The sequence below is a fragment of the Callospermophilus lateralis genome, chromosome 3, assembly GCF_048772815.1.
Source record: "Callospermophilus lateralis isolate mCalLat2 chromosome 3, mCalLat2.hap1, whole genome shotgun sequence".
NCBI lineage: Eukaryota > Metazoa > Chordata > Mammalia > Rodentia > Sciuridae > Callospermophilus > Callospermophilus lateralis.
In genome coordinates, this window is record NC_135307.1 from 165,044,484 (window position 1) to 165,062,789 (window position 18,306).

General features: G+C 38.5%; 1 protein-coding gene across 1 annotated transcript in view; it reads left to right on the forward strand.

The window, feature by feature from the left end:
* The window catches only part of Pak5 (p21 (RAC1) activated kinase 5), a 98,664-nt gene that overhangs the window by 54,150 nt on the left and 26,208 nt on the right, over positions 1-18,306 (forward strand). The window contains exon 2 of the mRNA XM_076848961.2: positions 10,261-11,046. Within this exon, the coding sequence (XP_076705076.2) occupies positions 10,261-11,046 (786 nt within the window). The remainder of the gene's footprint in view (positions 1-10,260; positions 11,047-18,306) is intronic.

Sequence of the window (18,306 nt, forward strand, 5' to 3'; positions counted from 1 at the left end):
ACATACTGGGTTAGTCATCTTTCTAGCGCTGTGACCAAATACCTGAGAAAAATCAACTTAATTGAAGGAAAGGCTTATTTTGGCTCACAGTTTCAGAGGTTTCAGCTCATGGTTGCTTGGGTCCATTGTCTTTTGGGGGCTTCTGATGAAGCAGAACACCATGGTAGTAAGCACAGGGTAAAGCAAAGCTATTTACCTCATAGCAGATAAGAAACAAAAAGAGGAAGGGAATGGGGTTCCAAAATCCCCTTTAAGACTAAACCTCCAGTGGCCTGGTGTCTTCCCACCTGGCCCCTGACCTCCTAAAGTTCCCATTATCTCTCAAGAGCATCATCCGCTGAGAATCATACCTTCAACATGAGCTTTTGAGGGACATTTGAAATCCAGACAATAGCACTGACCCTTGAGCTGTACAAAATACAGATTGAGCATTGTTAATCTAAAAATTCAAAATGATCTGGAATCCTAAACTTTTTGAACTCTGATATTCAGACAGTTTCAGATTTCAGAGCATTTGGTTTTCAGATTTTTGGATTAGAGCTGTTTAACCAGCAGTCTAGGCAAATATTTCAAAATCTGAGAAACTCTGAAATCTGAAACACTTCTCATCCTGAACATTTTGTAATGAGGGATACTCAACCTGTAAGAGTTAATCTCTCATTCTATATCAAATGTAGCTTTCCTGACCAGAGATGGGCTTTCCACATGGTTCATCCACGCTCTGTCATGGCCTAGCAACTAGACCCTGGAACACAAAAGGTATTTCATGGTTCTGTCATCCCTTAGCAACTAAGAGTATCTTGCTAGACTTTCTCCATCCAGCTGGCAGACAGGAAGATAGAGAGGAAAGGGGGGTTGTTTGTTTTGTAACTTTTACCTGGAAAGGAAACCTGTCACATCCTGTTCATATTCTATGGGTGAGAATTGGTCCTATAGACCTATATGAATGTGGTCTCTGGGGGACAGGGAAGAGCTTCACAGCAATACCTTGTATAATGAAGTGCAGCACACACACACACACACACACATATATTTGCTAACCATATCGTATATATATGTATATATATATATATATACATATATATACGTAATTATAGTTATATGATTTTTTGCTCAACATTAAGGGCAGGAGAAATTGGGTGAATAGTAGCGTATCACATATCCCTGAAGAATAAGACAATTTGGGCAAAATATCTCAGACTGCAGGTACTGGTGAAGGTTTCTAACCATGAAGAGTCTTTTAATGAATGATGTCATCCTCCTAATCACGTGGATTATACATATATGAAAGAAAATAGACATAAGGTATTGTAATATTATAAAACACAAACAAGAGTCAGCATTTTTCCCATAAGGATCTATGTATCTCAGATATGCCTGTTTTTGTTGTGATCATAAACCCAGCTGTTTCCAGCCATATGCTTGAACAAAAAACAAAGGAACTGGTTCCCTACAGAGTAAGGACTTAGGTAGACAGTTTCAAAGTAGATATTTGCTAGGAGAGTGTTGGTTTATTCTTGAGTCATAGGAATATTTGGTTTATTGACCTTTCGAGAAGTATTTACCCAGAAAGACAAAATGAAACTCATTCTTCAGGTACAGAGAAGAAATTGTTTTTGAAAAAGAAATGTGAGGTCTTATTAGGGCAAAGCTGTTAATTACACACTTCATTATAGTCAAGGTCAATACAGTTTATGAGAGGAGAGGCACTTTTTCATCTCTTCTCTAGGAACAAGGGGAGACAGCTGTTCTCTTGGACAGATCCATTATAGCTTATCACCAACCGCCAGCCTGTGGAAGGAGCACTATGAAATATGGCTGCTGTCACCAGGAGCCAGAACAGATGCGAAGCTGGTCCAGAGTACAATGGAAAGACAATAAGAACCACGACTTCAAATAGATTGGGTTGCATTGATTTTAATGCCTGTAGGTTCCACTGCATAAAATTCACAGATATTTTTGTGGTGATTGCATTATTGATTTCCCTAAACTGCACAATCTTGCTTTCATAAACATCAGGTACTGACAGTATTAAGCAGCAGTTTTCCCAGTCCAAAGCCTAGTTAAACAGTGTTGGAAAATTGTATATGTTTGCATTTCCTCGTTATTGCTTTACCAGTTTTGATTCCATAAGTGAAACAAGAGTCAGCAAAACAAATATTGCTTCTGTTCTGGTTTAACTGGCCTTCCTGATCAAATAAGGTCAGGATATTTTTTTTTTTCATTTTATGATTTTAGGCTTCTCAACAATTTGTTTTACTAAACATTTAGATTTTGTGAGTCTCTGTTCATTAGGAATGAGTTAATGGTTTTCACTGAAACAGGAAAAAGCATGTGCTTCCTGGAAAAGAAATACATTTACACAATCCACTAACATTTTCAAATGCTGAAAATGAGATCCAAGAAATGGAGTGGCTTAATTAGAGTATGCTTTACTTTTCTTGGGTTTTGTTTGTTTTATTTTGTTTTTCTTACATATATATTCAAATTTCTTCTTTTAGTGTCTGCAATCAACTTTTACTTTTCTAGTATGCCAGTTTTACTCATCAAATAATCTAAGCATTATAGCTTCCAAGTAAGCTCATGATGCTAAAGAAGCAAAGGTGCCTAGTGGTGAAATCTATGAAGGTCATAGATCTTGGTTAATCATTAAAGTATTTCACCTCCTAGGAAACAGGAAAATATTGAACAGTGTAGCTACCAATACCGACGATAGCATCAAGTAATTTTAACACAATATGTATATATATACTAAACATTATATGTGTATATATAAAACATGATATCTATAACACATTTACTACTATATTGTATATATTGTTAAATATATATTTAATACGTGTGTGTGTGTGTGTGTGTGTGTGTGTAGTGCTGGCTCCTGATATACTGAAAGGCATATTTCCATAATATTTTTACTATAAAAGTAACCCTGACTGCAGAAAATCTGGAAAAAATGTACTAATTCCATTACATCCACAGTCTGAGCCACAGACCAGCAGATGCAGCACCGGAGAGCTTCTTAGCATGTTGGGCCTCTTCTCGGGCCTCGGGAATCAGAATCTCCCTTTAACAGTACCCTTGGGTGACTTGTTTGCACATTAAATTTTAAAAACACTAGTCTAAAATATGAATCACTCTTAATCTCCCCAGGTGACCCCTGTCAATATTTAGGTGTACTTACAATACTCTTTCTTTTCCATGCCTATCTTTCAATTTAAATCTTGAAAGTCTTAATTTTATTAAATTTCTGATGATACATTGTTTTTAAGAAATATCAATAGAGTTCTAATGCTTTGAAAGTATTCAGGTTTTTTTTTTTTTAGTTCTAATGAGGAGTATTTATTTTAATAGCAATTGTAATTAATTTGAGATAAAATCTTCTGTTTTTTAAATTTTTTAATTGATTCTATCTTTTAAATACATGATAGTGAAATGTATTACATTTCTTATTACACATATAGATCACAATTTTTCATATCTCTGGTTGTATGCAAAGTATGTTCACACTAATTCGTGTCTTCATACATGTATTTTAGATAATGATGCCCATCATATTCCACCATCCTTGCTAACCCCCTGCTCCCTCCCCTCCCCTCCCACCCTTCTGCCCTCCCTCCCCTCCCCTCCCACCCTTCTGCCCTCCCTCCCCTCCCCTCCCACCCTTCTGCCCTATCTAGAGTTCCTCTATTCCTCCCATGCTTCCCCTCCCTACCCCACTATGAGTCAGCCTCCTTATATCAGAGAAAACATTTGGCATTTGTTTTTTGGGGATTGGCTAACTTCACTTAGCATTATCTTCTCCAACTCCATCCATTTACCTGCAAATGCCATGATTTTATTCTCTTTTATTGCTGAGTAAAATTCCATTGTGTATATATGCCACTTTTCTTTTTTTATCCATTCCTCTACTGAAGGGCATCTAGGTTGGTTCCACAGTTTAGCTATTGTGAATCATGCTGCTATAAACATTGATGTGGCTGTGTCCCTGTAGTATGCTGTTTTAAAATCCTTTGGGTATAGAACGAGGAGAGGGATAGCTGGGTCAAATGGTGGTTCCATTCCCAGATTTCCAAGGAATCTCCATACTGCTTTCCATATTTGTTGCACCAATTTGCAGTCCCACCAGCAATGTATGAGTGTACCTTTCCCCCCCACATTCTCACCAACACTTATTGTTGTTTGTCTTCATAATAGCTGCCATTCTGACTGGAGTGAGATGATATCTTAGAGTAGTTTTGATTTGCATTTCTCTAATTGCTACAGATAATGAACATTTTTTCATATTTTTGCTTATTTATTGTATATCCTCTTCTGAGAAGTGTCTGCAGACCTTAAACTATACTACAGAGCAATAGTAACAAAAACAGCATAGTATTGGCACCAAAACAGACTGATAGACCAATGGTATAGACTAGAGAACACAGAGACTAACCCACAAAATTACAATTATCTTATATTAGATAAAGGCGCCAAAAACATTCATTAGAGAAAAGAGAGCCTCTTAAACAAATGATGCTGGGAAAACTGGAAATCCATGTGCAACAAAACTATCTCCGCCATGCAGAAAACTCAACTCAAAGTGGATCAAGGACCTAGGAATTAAACCAGAGACTCTGCGTCTAATAGAAGAAAAATAGGCCCTAATCTCCATCATGTGGGATTAGGGCCCAATCTCCTTAATAAGACTCCTATAATGCAAAAATTAAAACCAATAAGCAATAAATGGGATGGACTCAAACTAAAAAGTTTCTTTGCAGCAAAAGAAACAATCTGTGAAATGAATAGAGAGCCTATATCTTGGGAACAAATTTTTACCTCTCACACATCAGATAGAACACCAATCTCTAGGGTATATAAAGAACTAAAAAAGCTAAGCAACAAAAATAAATAAATAAATAAATAAATAACCCAATCAAATCTTATGTTTAGTTCAAATCTTATGTTTTTTGGTATCTAAAATTACAAATAGTCATTTTTAAAGTCTTCTACTTAGATTTATAATTTATAAATCTGAGATTTCTTTTTACTATTTGTAGCTTCCATTTTCCCAAAATCATCAACTTAATTTAAGCATCTATTACTGAAAAATATATTTAAATAACTAACTGCTATTTATTGGTACTTTCTATATGCCAGGACATATTATCTAATTAGATTATCATGTTAACTCTATGAGATAAGGATTTGTTCTTGCCATTTTAAGGATTAAGAAACTATGGTTTGAGGGTTAGGGGGATAACTCAGTGGTAGAACAGTTGCCTAGTATGTTCAATCCCTGCACCACAATAAATAAATAAATAAATTTTAATTACTGTGTTTTAAAAGGTTAGATTAAAATGTTGCTTTTTATCTATTTTCTCTCCAATATTTATTATTTGTGTTCTTTTGGGGGGGGGCTGTGGGGTACTGGGATTTTAACTCAGGGGCACTCAACCACTGAGCCACACCCCCAGCCCTATTTTGTATTTTATTTAGAGTCAGGGTCTCACTGTGTTGCTTAGCACCTTGCATTTACTAAGGCTAGCTTTGAACTTATGATTCTCCTGCCTCAGCCTTCTGAACCGCTAGGATTACAGCTACGTGCCACTGCACCCAGCAATTATATGTATTCTTAATGACTGTCATTCTGACTGGTGTGAGATGAAATATCCATGTAGTTTTGATTTTAATTTCCCTAATTGCTAATGATGTTGAACATATTTCATGTATTGCTGTTCATTTTTTATTTCTTCTTTTCAGAAGTGTCTGGTTTTAGTCCATTTGCCCATTAATTAATTGGGTTATTTGGTTTTGGAGTGTAAAGTTTTTTGAGCTCTTTATATATTCTATATATTAATCCTCTGTCAGAAAAGTAACTAGCAAAGATTTTCTCCTGGGTGTTCTCTTTTCACATTCTTTATTGTTTCCTTTGCTATATAGAAGCTTTCTAATTTGATGCTGTCCCATTTATTAACTCTTGGTATTATTTCCTGAGCTTTAGGGGTCCTATTGAGAAAGTCATTGACTGTGCCAAAAGTTGGAGCATTGACCTTAGTTTCTAGAAGTTCCATATTTTCTAATCTAATTCCAAAGTCTTTGATCCATTTTGGGTTGATTTTTATGCAGGATGAGAGATAAGGGTCTAGTTTCATTATTTTACATATGGATAGCCAGTTTTCCCAGCACCATTTTATTTAAAAGGCTGTCTTTTTTTCCAATGTGTGTTTTTGACACCTTTGTCAAGGATCAGATAACTATGTATCCATATGGGTTTGTCTATGGATCTTCTGTTGTGTATATTTGGTCTATGTGTCTGCTTTTATGCCATTACCATAGAGTTTTTGTTACTATAACTCTGTAGTATAATTTGAAGTCAAGTATTGTGACACCTCCAGCATTGATTTTTTTTTTTTTTTTTTTTTGGCTTAAAATCGCTTTAGCTATTCTGGGTATCTGGGTATTTTATTCCTCCAAATGAATTTTAGGACTGTTTTTTCAAGTTCTGTAAAGAATGTCATTGGTATTTTGATGGTGTCAAAATACCAATGCATTGAATCTGTATATTGCTTTTGGTATGTATGATCATTTTAATTCTGTGAATTAGTACAAACACCATAGAAATCAGTATGGAGGCTCCTTAAAAGACAACATATGGAGCCACCATATGACCCAGCAATGCTACTTCTCCATATTTATCATGAAGAATTAAAGATATTTTACTATAGTGATACATGCATATCCATGTTTACAGCAGTATAATTCATAATAGCCAAACTATGAAACCAGCCTAGGTGTTCATCAATGGATGAATGGATAAATAAAAATGTGGTATATATACACAATGGAGTTTTATTCAGCCATAATGAAAAATAAAATGATAGCATTTGCAGGAAAATGGATGGAACTAGAAATCATCATGGCAAATTTTTCTCATGTGTGGAAGCTAGAGCGTATAAAGGAAAAGAAAATTGGGGGTGGATCTAAAAGTCAAAGGGAAATAAGTAAAGGGACCAAGTGGTGGGAGATGAAGAGGGAGGGAAGAAATGCTAGGGAGTGTTATTAGCCAAATTATATTGTTAAATTGTGTGTATGTATATATATGTAACAATAAATCCCACCAATATATGCAACTATAATGCTCCAATAAAAAAATGTGGGGGGAAAAAAGTTTAGCTAACTTGCCTAATATCACAAAGCTCATAATCGTTACAGCTAAGATTCAAAACAATGATAATAAATACATTTTTTAAAGAACAATTCTTATTCAATAGGCAGTCTTTATCTTTAAACAGCATTTAGCTCATAGTAATATTAATATTTCTTCAACATTAACAAACAAAATTCCATTTATTGAATTTACTTCTATAAATTTACCAATGAACTGAACACACTTCACCAGCTCTATGGTGACAAGTGAACAGAAACAGCAGACTCCCCAGTGAGGCCACAGATTGATTTTTACACAGAAACAGTGACTCTTCTAATATCTCACAGAAATCTAAATGAACCCACTATTACACTGAAGAGTGCACAGAAGGAATATACTCACCTAAGCCATCTTGGAATACTGCTTTGAATGGAAATTTTAAGGTTGAAGTCAAGATGATCTTGACATAAACCCTGAACTCTAGTTAACAAAGGTGTTTCCCTTGTTAGAGTAGGTTAATAATGCTAAAACTGCTGCACGATTATCCTGAGATAGAGTAAGTAAATGAATGGCAGATGCTAGGATCCACATTTTCATTGTTAGTGAGGCAGGTTACAAATAAGTAAGGGGGAAAGATAAAATAAAACCTGGTGGTACTGGATTAGATTCAGAGATATCAATATGAATTTATATTTAGCTTAATATAGATATCTAGATAGAATTCTAAATGTGTATGTATACATGGGTTAGTATACAAGCACATGTCCTTTCGCTCTCTTCACTGGGAGGGGCTAGAAGTAGTGACACCCAGCTATGGATGAGTACACCCAGAATCCCCATCTTCATTTCTAAGATCATTTTCCAAGAAAAGAACCAGAGCTCCTTGAAGAAATGACTGATTTGGAGGCAGAGGCAGGGGAAAGATGAACCAAGAGCATTTTGTAGTGATGGAAAGAAAGGAAGTGCTCAGAACATAAACGGAAAAGGGATTTACATAGGGATACAGCAGCCAACCTGAAAGAACCCCCAATGATGGAAGCTGAAACCTTTTGAGCAACAAAGCAAATAACATGAGATTAGTTGACCCAAAGTATTTAATAAATATCCATGGGTCCATCTGTGCTGATACAAATAAATGATTAAAAAAAAAATAGGGGACCATAAACAAATCTCCTGTACGGAAGGATGCTAAATACTCCATTTGGATATCTACTCCCCCAAGAAGGTACTAGAGTTTAACTGCCCACCCCTGAGTTTGGCCTGCTCCTGTGTCTTGCTCACAATGGGGAAGCGTGAGGTGTAAATGACAATGCAGAGACCTGGCAAACACCTGGCAAACCAGTGACCAGGGTTAACACCATCAGTAGTAAATCATGTTGATTCACCCTGTATATGATGTGCTGGAAATGCAACTCTGCTGCCTCCTTCCCCCAAACCCATAACCCCAGTTTAGCCATGAAAAAACCATCAGACAAATCCAACTGAGGGACATTCTGCAAAATACTGGTCCTCAATTAGTACTCCTTAGAGAACTGCCAAGGAAAGTATTAGAAATTGTCACAGACCAGACAAGACTCAGAAGACATGACAGATAAATGACATCCAGAGTTATCCTTTTTATAACCAATCATTATGAACCTAAAATTTAATATCATAAAGAGGAGGCACAGAAGAAAACAAATGAAACCCTGATAAAGGTGGCGTTTCATTAAGAGTAAGGCAACAACAAGAAATACTGGATGAGAGATCAATGAAAATTTCTGCATTTCCTTTGTAACTTCCCTGTTAACCTAAAAATATTCTAAAATAGAAAGTTTATTGAAAAGAAAAGGAAATAGGTAAAAGTATTAGTTCAGGATTATTTGGAAGAAGAAAGACAAAATCTTTTCTTTCACCACTAATAGTTTGATAAACTCTGATCTGTAAAGCATAAGCTTCAGGCCAACTTAGTCTTTTTCTCCCAGTTTGAAGTTTCCTATTGTATTGAGGTGATTTTAAACTCTTTGCTACACTCAAAGTATTTTTCTCTTGAGATCCTGGAAGTCACAACATTCTGTTCTTTGTTCTTTTATCCACCCCCATCATATTTTGCTGCAAACTTTGTCATTGTCAAGGCACAGTTGACTGGCTCTGTAAGCGATTTGCTGTTTCTGTCTGTTCCTCATAATCTGGTGTTATTTAGGTTTATTAAAGGGAACACTTTGTCACTAAGACCCAGGTACAACTGCATCATTACCAAGCCATCCAAAATTCAACATTGATGATGTATGGAAGCATACACACGACAGGCATCACAGTTACATATTTAATAAGAATATCACATTTGATTACAAATTAAACTACACAATAACCTCTATGCTGTTCCCTAGTTACAGTTTCAGAAAGTGGCTTTCTGTTCAATAAAGTCTCATAGCATCAATTATGTCTTCCATAAATATACAAAAAAAGAGCACCCATTTCTAGTTAATAGTCAAGCTTAATAGTTTTGCAAATCATCAGAATAATGAATGTAAAACAATGGCAAACATGCTTTTTATAACCATTCATTATGAACCTAAATATAATACCATAACTTTGTTAGATGGCTAGGTTTCTTATTTAGTTGCAAAAATGGGGGCAAGGATAAAGCTGGTAAGTAAGAGAGTGATAGCCTAGATGGTCTTCTAAGTAGAATTTTGATGTTTAATATCTCTGCTTAGATAAGTAAGGATACATTTGCAAGCTGCAATTGTTTTTATTTGCTAGTGAAATCAGCCATTTTTTGTTCTCTCTCTCTCTCTCTCCCTCTCTCTCTCTCTCTCTCTCTCTCTCTCTCTCTCCTGTTCCTGACATCTGCTTTCTTCTTTACCATTTTTCTTTTCTTTCCTTTCTCTTTCTCCCCCTCCCTTTCCTCCTCCTCCTCCTCCTCCTCCTCCTCCTCCTCCTCCTCCTCCTCCTCCTCTTCCTTCCTTCTCCTCCTCCTCCCTCTCTCCTCCTTCTCCTTCTCCTCTTCCTCTTCTTTTAAATTAAAATGTCCCTGGCATCTGTTTTCTTCTGTGGTTTAAATTGGATGGAGTGAGGGTAGAATTCTTCCAGCAATATTTTAACCATGAAATGTCTAGTTCTCTAAACAGTATTCCCTTTATCGTTCCCAGACAATCGTTAGAGGAAACAAACCCTGCAAGGAAAGCTCCATCAACGGCCTGCTGGAGGATTTCGACCACATCTCTGTGACTCGCTCCAACTCCCTGAGGAAAGAAAGCCCACCCACCCCGGACCAAGGAGCCACCAGCCACGGTCAAGGCCACTCGGAAGAAAATGGCTTCATCACCTTCTCACAGTATTCCAGCGAATCCGACACCACTGCAGACTACGCCACTGAGAAGTACCGGGAAAAGAGTCTCTACGGAGACGAGGTGGATGCGTACTCGAAAGGCAGCCAGGCAGTCAAGCAAAACGGGCACGTAATGAAGATGAAACATGGGGAGGCCTACTATTCCGAGATGAAGCCTTTGAAAAGTGACATGGCCAGATTCCCCGTCGATTACCACGCACACTTGGACTCACTGAGCAAACCAAGTGACTATAGTGACTTCAAGTGGGACTACCAGCGGGCCTCCAGTAGCTCCCCGCTGGATTACCCATTCCAATTCACGCCTTCCAGAACTGCAGGGACCAGCGGGTGCTCCAAGGAGAGTCTGGTGTACAGCGAAAGTGACTGGGGACCCAGCCTGGACGACTACGAGAGGAGGCCAAAGTCCTCGTACCTGAATCAGAGGAGCCCTCAGCCGGCCATGCGGCAGAGGTCCAGGTCAGGCTCAGGATTGCAGGAACCCATGATGCCCTTCGGAGCAAGTGCATTTAAAACCCATCCCCAGGGACACTCCTACAGCTCCTACACCTACCCTCGCTTGTCCGAGCCCACAATGTGCATTCCAAAGGTAAAGTGTGCTGCCTCTTTTCTCTCACCTTCCACAAAGAGGGTACTAGAACTGGCTGCCTATAGAGTCAGATTCAAAAGAGTCTGCTTGTCTGTTCCATAAAAATCCATATCCAAATCCCACCTTATTTCCACCCAAGTGCAGAGGTTTTCAGACAAGGTCCTTCTTTCATTAAATTCAAAATCTGTCATTTCAGATCTTCCTATGAGGTTTCAGATTAAAAGGCAAAGAGGGTCTTATCTAGTTGAAAGATTTTCTGATATCTTGATGTTAAATACTTTGTGATCATGTTTTATTAAGTTCTCCATTAAGGAGTTAACAATTTGAGGCCACCGGAGGGATTAATATAGTGGTTACCACATTCTCCCAAAGTCTTCATGTTCCTGGCCAATAGGAAACAAAAATCAGGAAAATGTGGTGAGTTTTTATAAAGCTAATTTTATCCAACTCAGGGTACAGACCTATATTTTAAGAGCATGTCCTTAACAATCTTAGTTTTGATGTAACACTTCCATGAAATTTGAGGGGTAATAGATAGTAGCTAGTTGATGGGCTATTTTGTTATACTTTTTTAAAAATTTTGTTTGTAATTCTTAGCTTGTCTTTAAAAAAATGTTTTAAATGTTGACTAGTGGAAATTTGCTTTGAAATTAGACTGGTCCATGATTTACCAAAGTTGGAGAAACACTGTTGGAGAAGTTACCAAATCTTTATTCACAGCACTGACTTTGCCATGAGGATCTAAACCTTTTGGAAATACCTTAGAGAGTTTGCAAGGAGCTGATTTTCCCATGGGAACTTAGGAATGTCTTTGTGTCTCACTTATACAACAACAATTAAAATGCAGCGCTTGGTGGTAGATTGTGAATTACACAAAGGTCTCAAGCCAGTTGAGATGGACATGACTTCTAGAAGGGACAGCATCCACATCTGTACCAAAGGAATTCTGCTCAACAGTTTGATGGGCAGCACAATAAAAAACTCTGGAAGGAAAGCGGGTTAGTTAGATTTTCAGCTCTGTGATAAAAACACCTGACAAGAATGACTTAGAGGAGGCAAAATGTATTTGAGCGCACAGTTTCAGAGATCTTAGTTCATGGTTGTCGAACTCCATTGTTCAGAGCCTTTGGTAATACAGAGTATCATGGAAGAAGGGCATGACAGAGGAAAACTGCTCATGTATGATAGCCAGGAGAGAGAGAGAGAGAGAGAGAGAGAGAGAGAGAGAGAAAGCCAGAGGGATAATGTCCCCATGTCCCCAGTGACTCACCTCCTCTAGCCGGTCCCCGCCTGCCTACAGTTATCACCCAGTACAGTAGTGCCTTCAAATTATTAACTGATCAAGTGCATTAAGTCTCTGGCTAGGTTTAGATTCTAGTAATATAATCATTTTACCTCCTGCATTAGCACAGGAGTGTTGGGAGCGGGGGATACCGCATATCCAAACCATAACAACAAACTTGCCTACATGTGTCTGCTTTGTTGACTATAGATAGCTAATATTTTTCCTTTGCTTGTTATTTCTCATAAACCTTCTCCAAGATGTTGAAGAGAAGCCATTTAGGGATATTCTGGAAGCGACTAAAGCTATGTTTTAAGAAAAAAGAAAGAAAAGAAAAGCTACTATTTTATTTCCCAAGATATAAAATTAAAAATAAGTTCTGAGAAAGGAAGAACTCAAATATACATCTCCAGCTAAAATGCAAAGAACCACAGTGTTTTTCTCCTCATCATGTTAATGTATTTGGATGCCCATGGTCAAGGTATCATAAATGCCTTCACTTCCCATCAATCTTGGGAGGTAGATTATTGGGAAAAAGTCTAATAAAACAACTGTCGTGTAGAGTCCTATGCATGTATCATGATACATGAGGTAGTTTATTTTGTTTTCCTATTCATATCACTCTGTAGTTCCATGTCAGAGGAAACAGTTCTAGGATCAAATAAGCAAATTAAGCATGTTCAATAGCTGACTTGAGTTACATCTGCAGGCATCAAACGTTGATGGTTATTTTATCTAGGAGTAAAGAATGGAATTTTGCGTGTATGTAGTATGGTTGAACACACATTAGAGAGCTCTTATTGGTCATAGTCATAGAAAAAATGTTGCTCAGAGTTGGCAGCTTTTCAACCCTGGAGCCATATTTAGTCCAAATGACATGTTTGGCTCACCAAATATTCATTTCCAACGTGAAAATTGGAAATTCAAGATATTTTACTTAGAAGTCTCAATTTTTGGAGCTTCAAGCTTCTTTTGGAAAAAAAAAATGGTGGGTGGGAAGTGGTCTAGCATCCCTGTGTCCACATTTTCACACAGCATTAGAGTAGAATCATCTAGGCATAAAGTTCACCTCCTTAGAGGAGACATAGGATCCCCAGTTTAGAAAATGCTCTGCCCAGCCTATTTTATTCATTTTTCCCATTGGTCTAATCCCTAGAGCTTTTTAGAATTTAACTCAACACCAGCAATCCCTGCCCACTTGTTTGCCAGAAGAGGAAACTGAGGTCCAAAGAGTCACACAACATACTTAATTTCATAATTAGCTGTCTGCAAAACAAAGGCAAAAATTCAAGTCTGGTGTTTCTTCCAAACGAGCACCTACTCCCTATATGGGCATATGTTATTTGGGGAATTTAACTGAATTTTCCAGTAAAATCCATTTAAGTACAAAGCAGCCTTCCTCTTTGGCTAAGAAGAGGAAGGAAGGAGAGAGAGAAGGAATAATCTTCATCATTCCTTGAAGACTCCTCTTCCTACAGACTTCCAAATATAAGTCAAAGCAGACCTGCCCTGAAATCTGGCCTGCCAACAACCCCAGAAATAATGCAGAAACTATTGTGGCTCAGGAAAATTATATCAGCATATTCACTCATGGTAATATCAACCAAGGGCTTCTCAGCCCTTACAATCAGAGCTTCTAAGGAGCATTCCACTCCTCTGTATTTCTATAGAAAACCTGTGAGAAATTCATGAGCAGGTTTTATGGGAGAGTGAGGGCAGGAAGCATGTTGATAATTAAAGCATTTGCTTGATTAAAAATACAACATCTCTCTAAAAAGACTTAAGTGCCTATGTCTTTAGAACTGTACTCTTTGAAATCTACCAATTGCATTTGAATTTCCAGCTGAGGGAAGAAATAGCAATCACGACTCATATCTTTTGGCTTTGCCCCATAGCAATTTCTAGGGGAGGGCGAATAATGTTTACACCTCCAATAGTGAGAGAAAACATAAAACTCATGGAGATTTCCAGATGGAGCAAAAATAAGGAGGGTGTGTGTGTATGTGTGTGTGTGTGTGTGTGTGTGTGTGTGTGTTTGACACTAGTTTTGTATTTTTGCCTAAAGAAAATAAAAAATAGTAATGTTAACTCATGTAAAAACTCCTCCAAAGTTATCTCCTACCTGATTTTCCTGTTAGCATGACAGGAATCAAGAGTGTCATGAAATCTAATGATATGAACCTCTACTCTCCACTTTTAAATGTTTTTCACTGGGGATGAGCAGGCAAAACTTTGAGGTGGGGAAAAGTCAAACTAAAACCATACAGTACCATTTATACCACAGAGCTATAAAAACTGTCAGATATGGAGAGAGAATGCTTTCCACACTCCCTTGAAGATACATCTGCCTTAGAGAGAGGAGAGCTGGCTAGACATATTGCCACTGTGATGTGGCTCATCTGATGTTCTCCAGGGACCAGGCAGCTGCTGGCTTGTGTGTTGGTGCTGACCTAGCACATCCATTTCTTGCTCTGACTGTAACCACTGAGAAACCCCAGCATATTAACAGTTCTACCAGTTCATTAGGCATTTGCTGCATGCTAGTTACACACATTATCTTGGAGCCTCACAGCCCCATCATGTAAGAACTCTTGCCTCTGTTGTACAGATGAGGAAAAGGGTTTTGAGAGACTCAGTAACTACCTGGCCAGTCCTCTCACAGCAAAGCTGGGATCCAACTCTGGATTTAGCCCCTTCACTAGACACGGGATCCAACCTCCATGGCACGAGGCAGCTTCTGGGAGTGCGAGGCTTTAACCTACCTTCTTACAACTCTTTTTAATACCTGAAATAATGAAGCTGCATTGACAATTAAGTTAGCTATTAATACAACAATCCAGTTCCACTTAATAGTAGGGTTTCTAAACTTGACACTATTGACATTTGGGACCTACTGATTATTTGTTATGAGGGGATGTCCTATTTATTCATTATAGGGTATTCAATAGCATCCTTGACCTCTATCCATAGATGCCAAAAGCACCCTGCCTCCCTCCCTCTTGTAACCACCAAAATATTTCCACAAACTGCCAATGCCTCATAGGTAGAGGAATATAAAATCACTTTGGTTGAGAACCACCACTCTGTAGCTACCACTCTGTAGCTTGATCAAGTGCTTAGGAGAAGAGTTTAGGTTTTGTAAATAAACTGCAAAGTTGAATCCTTGGAGTACTAACTAACTGTGTGGTTTTGTCTGTGCCTCTGCTTCTTCATCTGTAGAATGGTTTAAAGCTTTGAACTTGGGGTAAGAATTTAAAAAGATGAATAAACAGAGAAGAGTTAGCATATGGCAGGCGCTCAGTATTTTTATTCCCAGGAATACTTCTGTATGGAAAACATGTCACCATATACACATGTGCTGGTCATAGACATTTTCTCTCTGTATAATCTTTTATATATTCTCAAAATATGAGAACAAATTCTGTCTGACCACTTGCATGGCCCCTCTGCACAACCTATAATTATGACTGTCCTCATTTTAGACAAGTGGGTCACAGAACTCCAGAGTAGCTTAGTGATTTCCTCAAGGACATACAAAACCTTGGCAACTGAGCTGGCTTGGGGACCCCGATGCCACCAATGTTTGCCTCATTTTGTAGAATGGAAGTGAAATTCTCAGACCTTTCAAGGGAGCCAGAGGCTAAGTGAAAACCGTCTAATTATATATCTAAAAAAAACCACAAAAACACTCTATTTCACCCTATCACCTCCTCTGCTTAGGACAACAAGGGTGACCAGTGCTATATTCCAGGGTGTCACAGACAGATGGCACATTAAGGGGTCTAAGGAGTTAAGAATGATGGATGTAAATAAAAGTCTGTCAGGATTCCCTAGACCTTTCTTCTGGGGTCACCTATGCAATGGTTTTCCACTGCATAGTAATCACTTTGCTTTCTCTGGAAGGAAAAATCACTAAACTCGGTGTGCTGAGTCTTCCTGCATCAGTAGCTTAATGATTCACTGTTCTTTATGGCATGCATCATGGCCAGGAACAAAACTATCAGCTCCTTTTCTACTGAGGATCCCAGTAGAACACCTTTCAGAGACCGGTTAGGGACCTAATACCTTATGAAATGACATTGTTAATAAATCCTGGTGGCTGCACTAAAAAGTCTGAGAAAGAAAGGAAGAGAAAAAGATGAACCAAATCATTTAATGTAACAATAGGTATTATTGCCTTTAGGTTTGTTTTCTGTACGCAAATGCTCCTAAAGGGTGTTCATTTAGGTTCATAAAGCATTTAAAGTGGTGATTCAGTGTGACAACTCTAACATCTGTCCCTTCTGATAGAGACTTTAGCATATGAATGGATGCATTTTCCTGTGAATGCTCATGGGGTTCAAAGTTAATTGTATTTTGGTCATTTTGTGTGGGTTTTCCCATTACCAAATTAAAAACAAAATGATTCTGAGCTGGTATTGTCCATCCCTGTTCTCTAGAAGGCTCTGACACATTTGAACAATACAGCTGAGGCAAGGAGCCAATCCCCACAGGCACAGAGTTCCTCAGCATTGCTGCAGGCTATGAGGGATCACAGGTCAGAGCAATCTGCTCTGTGGCACTGCTCTTGAATAGAGGATGCATTCTTGAGGTTTGGAGCAGCAACTATGGGGGATTAATTGGATATGCCGATTGAGAGGTAGAAGAAGAGCCTGAAATGCCTGTGTACTTGAGCCTGCTGATTATGGATTTAGTCTTTGTGGATGCTGGCTTTGCCTATTTGCAGAGGTCATGAAATGCTTGTCTGAACATGCATTTCAGCATGCATTCACCATGTATTTTGTAAGGCAAAGAAGTACATGGCTCTTTAAACTTCATGTCAGAAGGTATATGCTTCTACATGCCTAGATGGGAATCTGATAGAATGGTTGGGAGAGATTCCTGGCAAAACCATCAACAATGGCAAATAGTTTTGTCCTACATGCAGTGTGGAAATCCTGCAAGTGTGTAACCATCTAGAACTTAACCTACATTGCAAGCCCCCTGCATTAGCACCTTAGGGAGACAGCTTGATTTTACAGGTGCCACCAGGGTCTGCTTATTACTACTACTCATTGACAGTGGTCATGTGTGCTTCCCTCTTTTTTTTGAAATTAAACATCAGCTGAAACTGTGTCCTATGCCCCTTTATCATCCCACCAGGGTGAATGAAATATTCACTATGGAATAGGGTTATTAAATGAAAATAAGTGTCTCAGAAGAGATCAACCATGGCTGGGTACTAGTTGAAGTTTTGCCTCAAGCAGGAGTAGCAGCAACTATTTTTTTAGAATGCAGTTGGAGATAAAATAGTCCCTTAACACCCTGCAATTTGAAAGACAGACTGGAGCAGTTAGGTTTAACCACCTAGATCAGAACAGCAGAGGGTGGAAATCCAAAGATGGAGTTAGAAGAATCCATCAGCCATAGGCCAGCTGGTCTACCCACACGAGGGCAAGTGGGGAATAGTTCCCTATCAGTGGTGTTTCCTGCCCAGTGTGGGGAAAATTGGAACTGTAAGTCACAACCAGACTTCATGAATCCCCTTGCCCTAATTACCAGTCTCTGAAATGTTCCTGCAGAAAAAGCAAGTTAATGATTCTCCCCAGAATTCTTACTAGCCATCATTTTTCCTTCCCCAAAGCCAAGGCTGGTCCTGTTAACATTCTTCCTTGAGTCGAGTCAGGACAATTCAAGATGTCCTTACCCTGGTCAGATAATAGAGTACTATGATTCTCTTTGATTGTGAATTTGATTTATGTAGAGCAAGCAAGCAGCACTTGATCTGTGATTGTATTTTGTTCTGTTTTTAAGAGGGGATGAGCAGTCTCTTTGTTTCCTTGTGCTCCCAAAAGGTGTATTGGAGATCCACTTAAGCACTGAAAGCCTCTTCCTCCCATCCCCTGTAACTCTCCACCTTTTACAGAGCACTTCATAGTCCCCATTAACACCCACACCCCAGTCCAGCGCGATCCAGCCACCTCCTCCCTGTCCTCAAT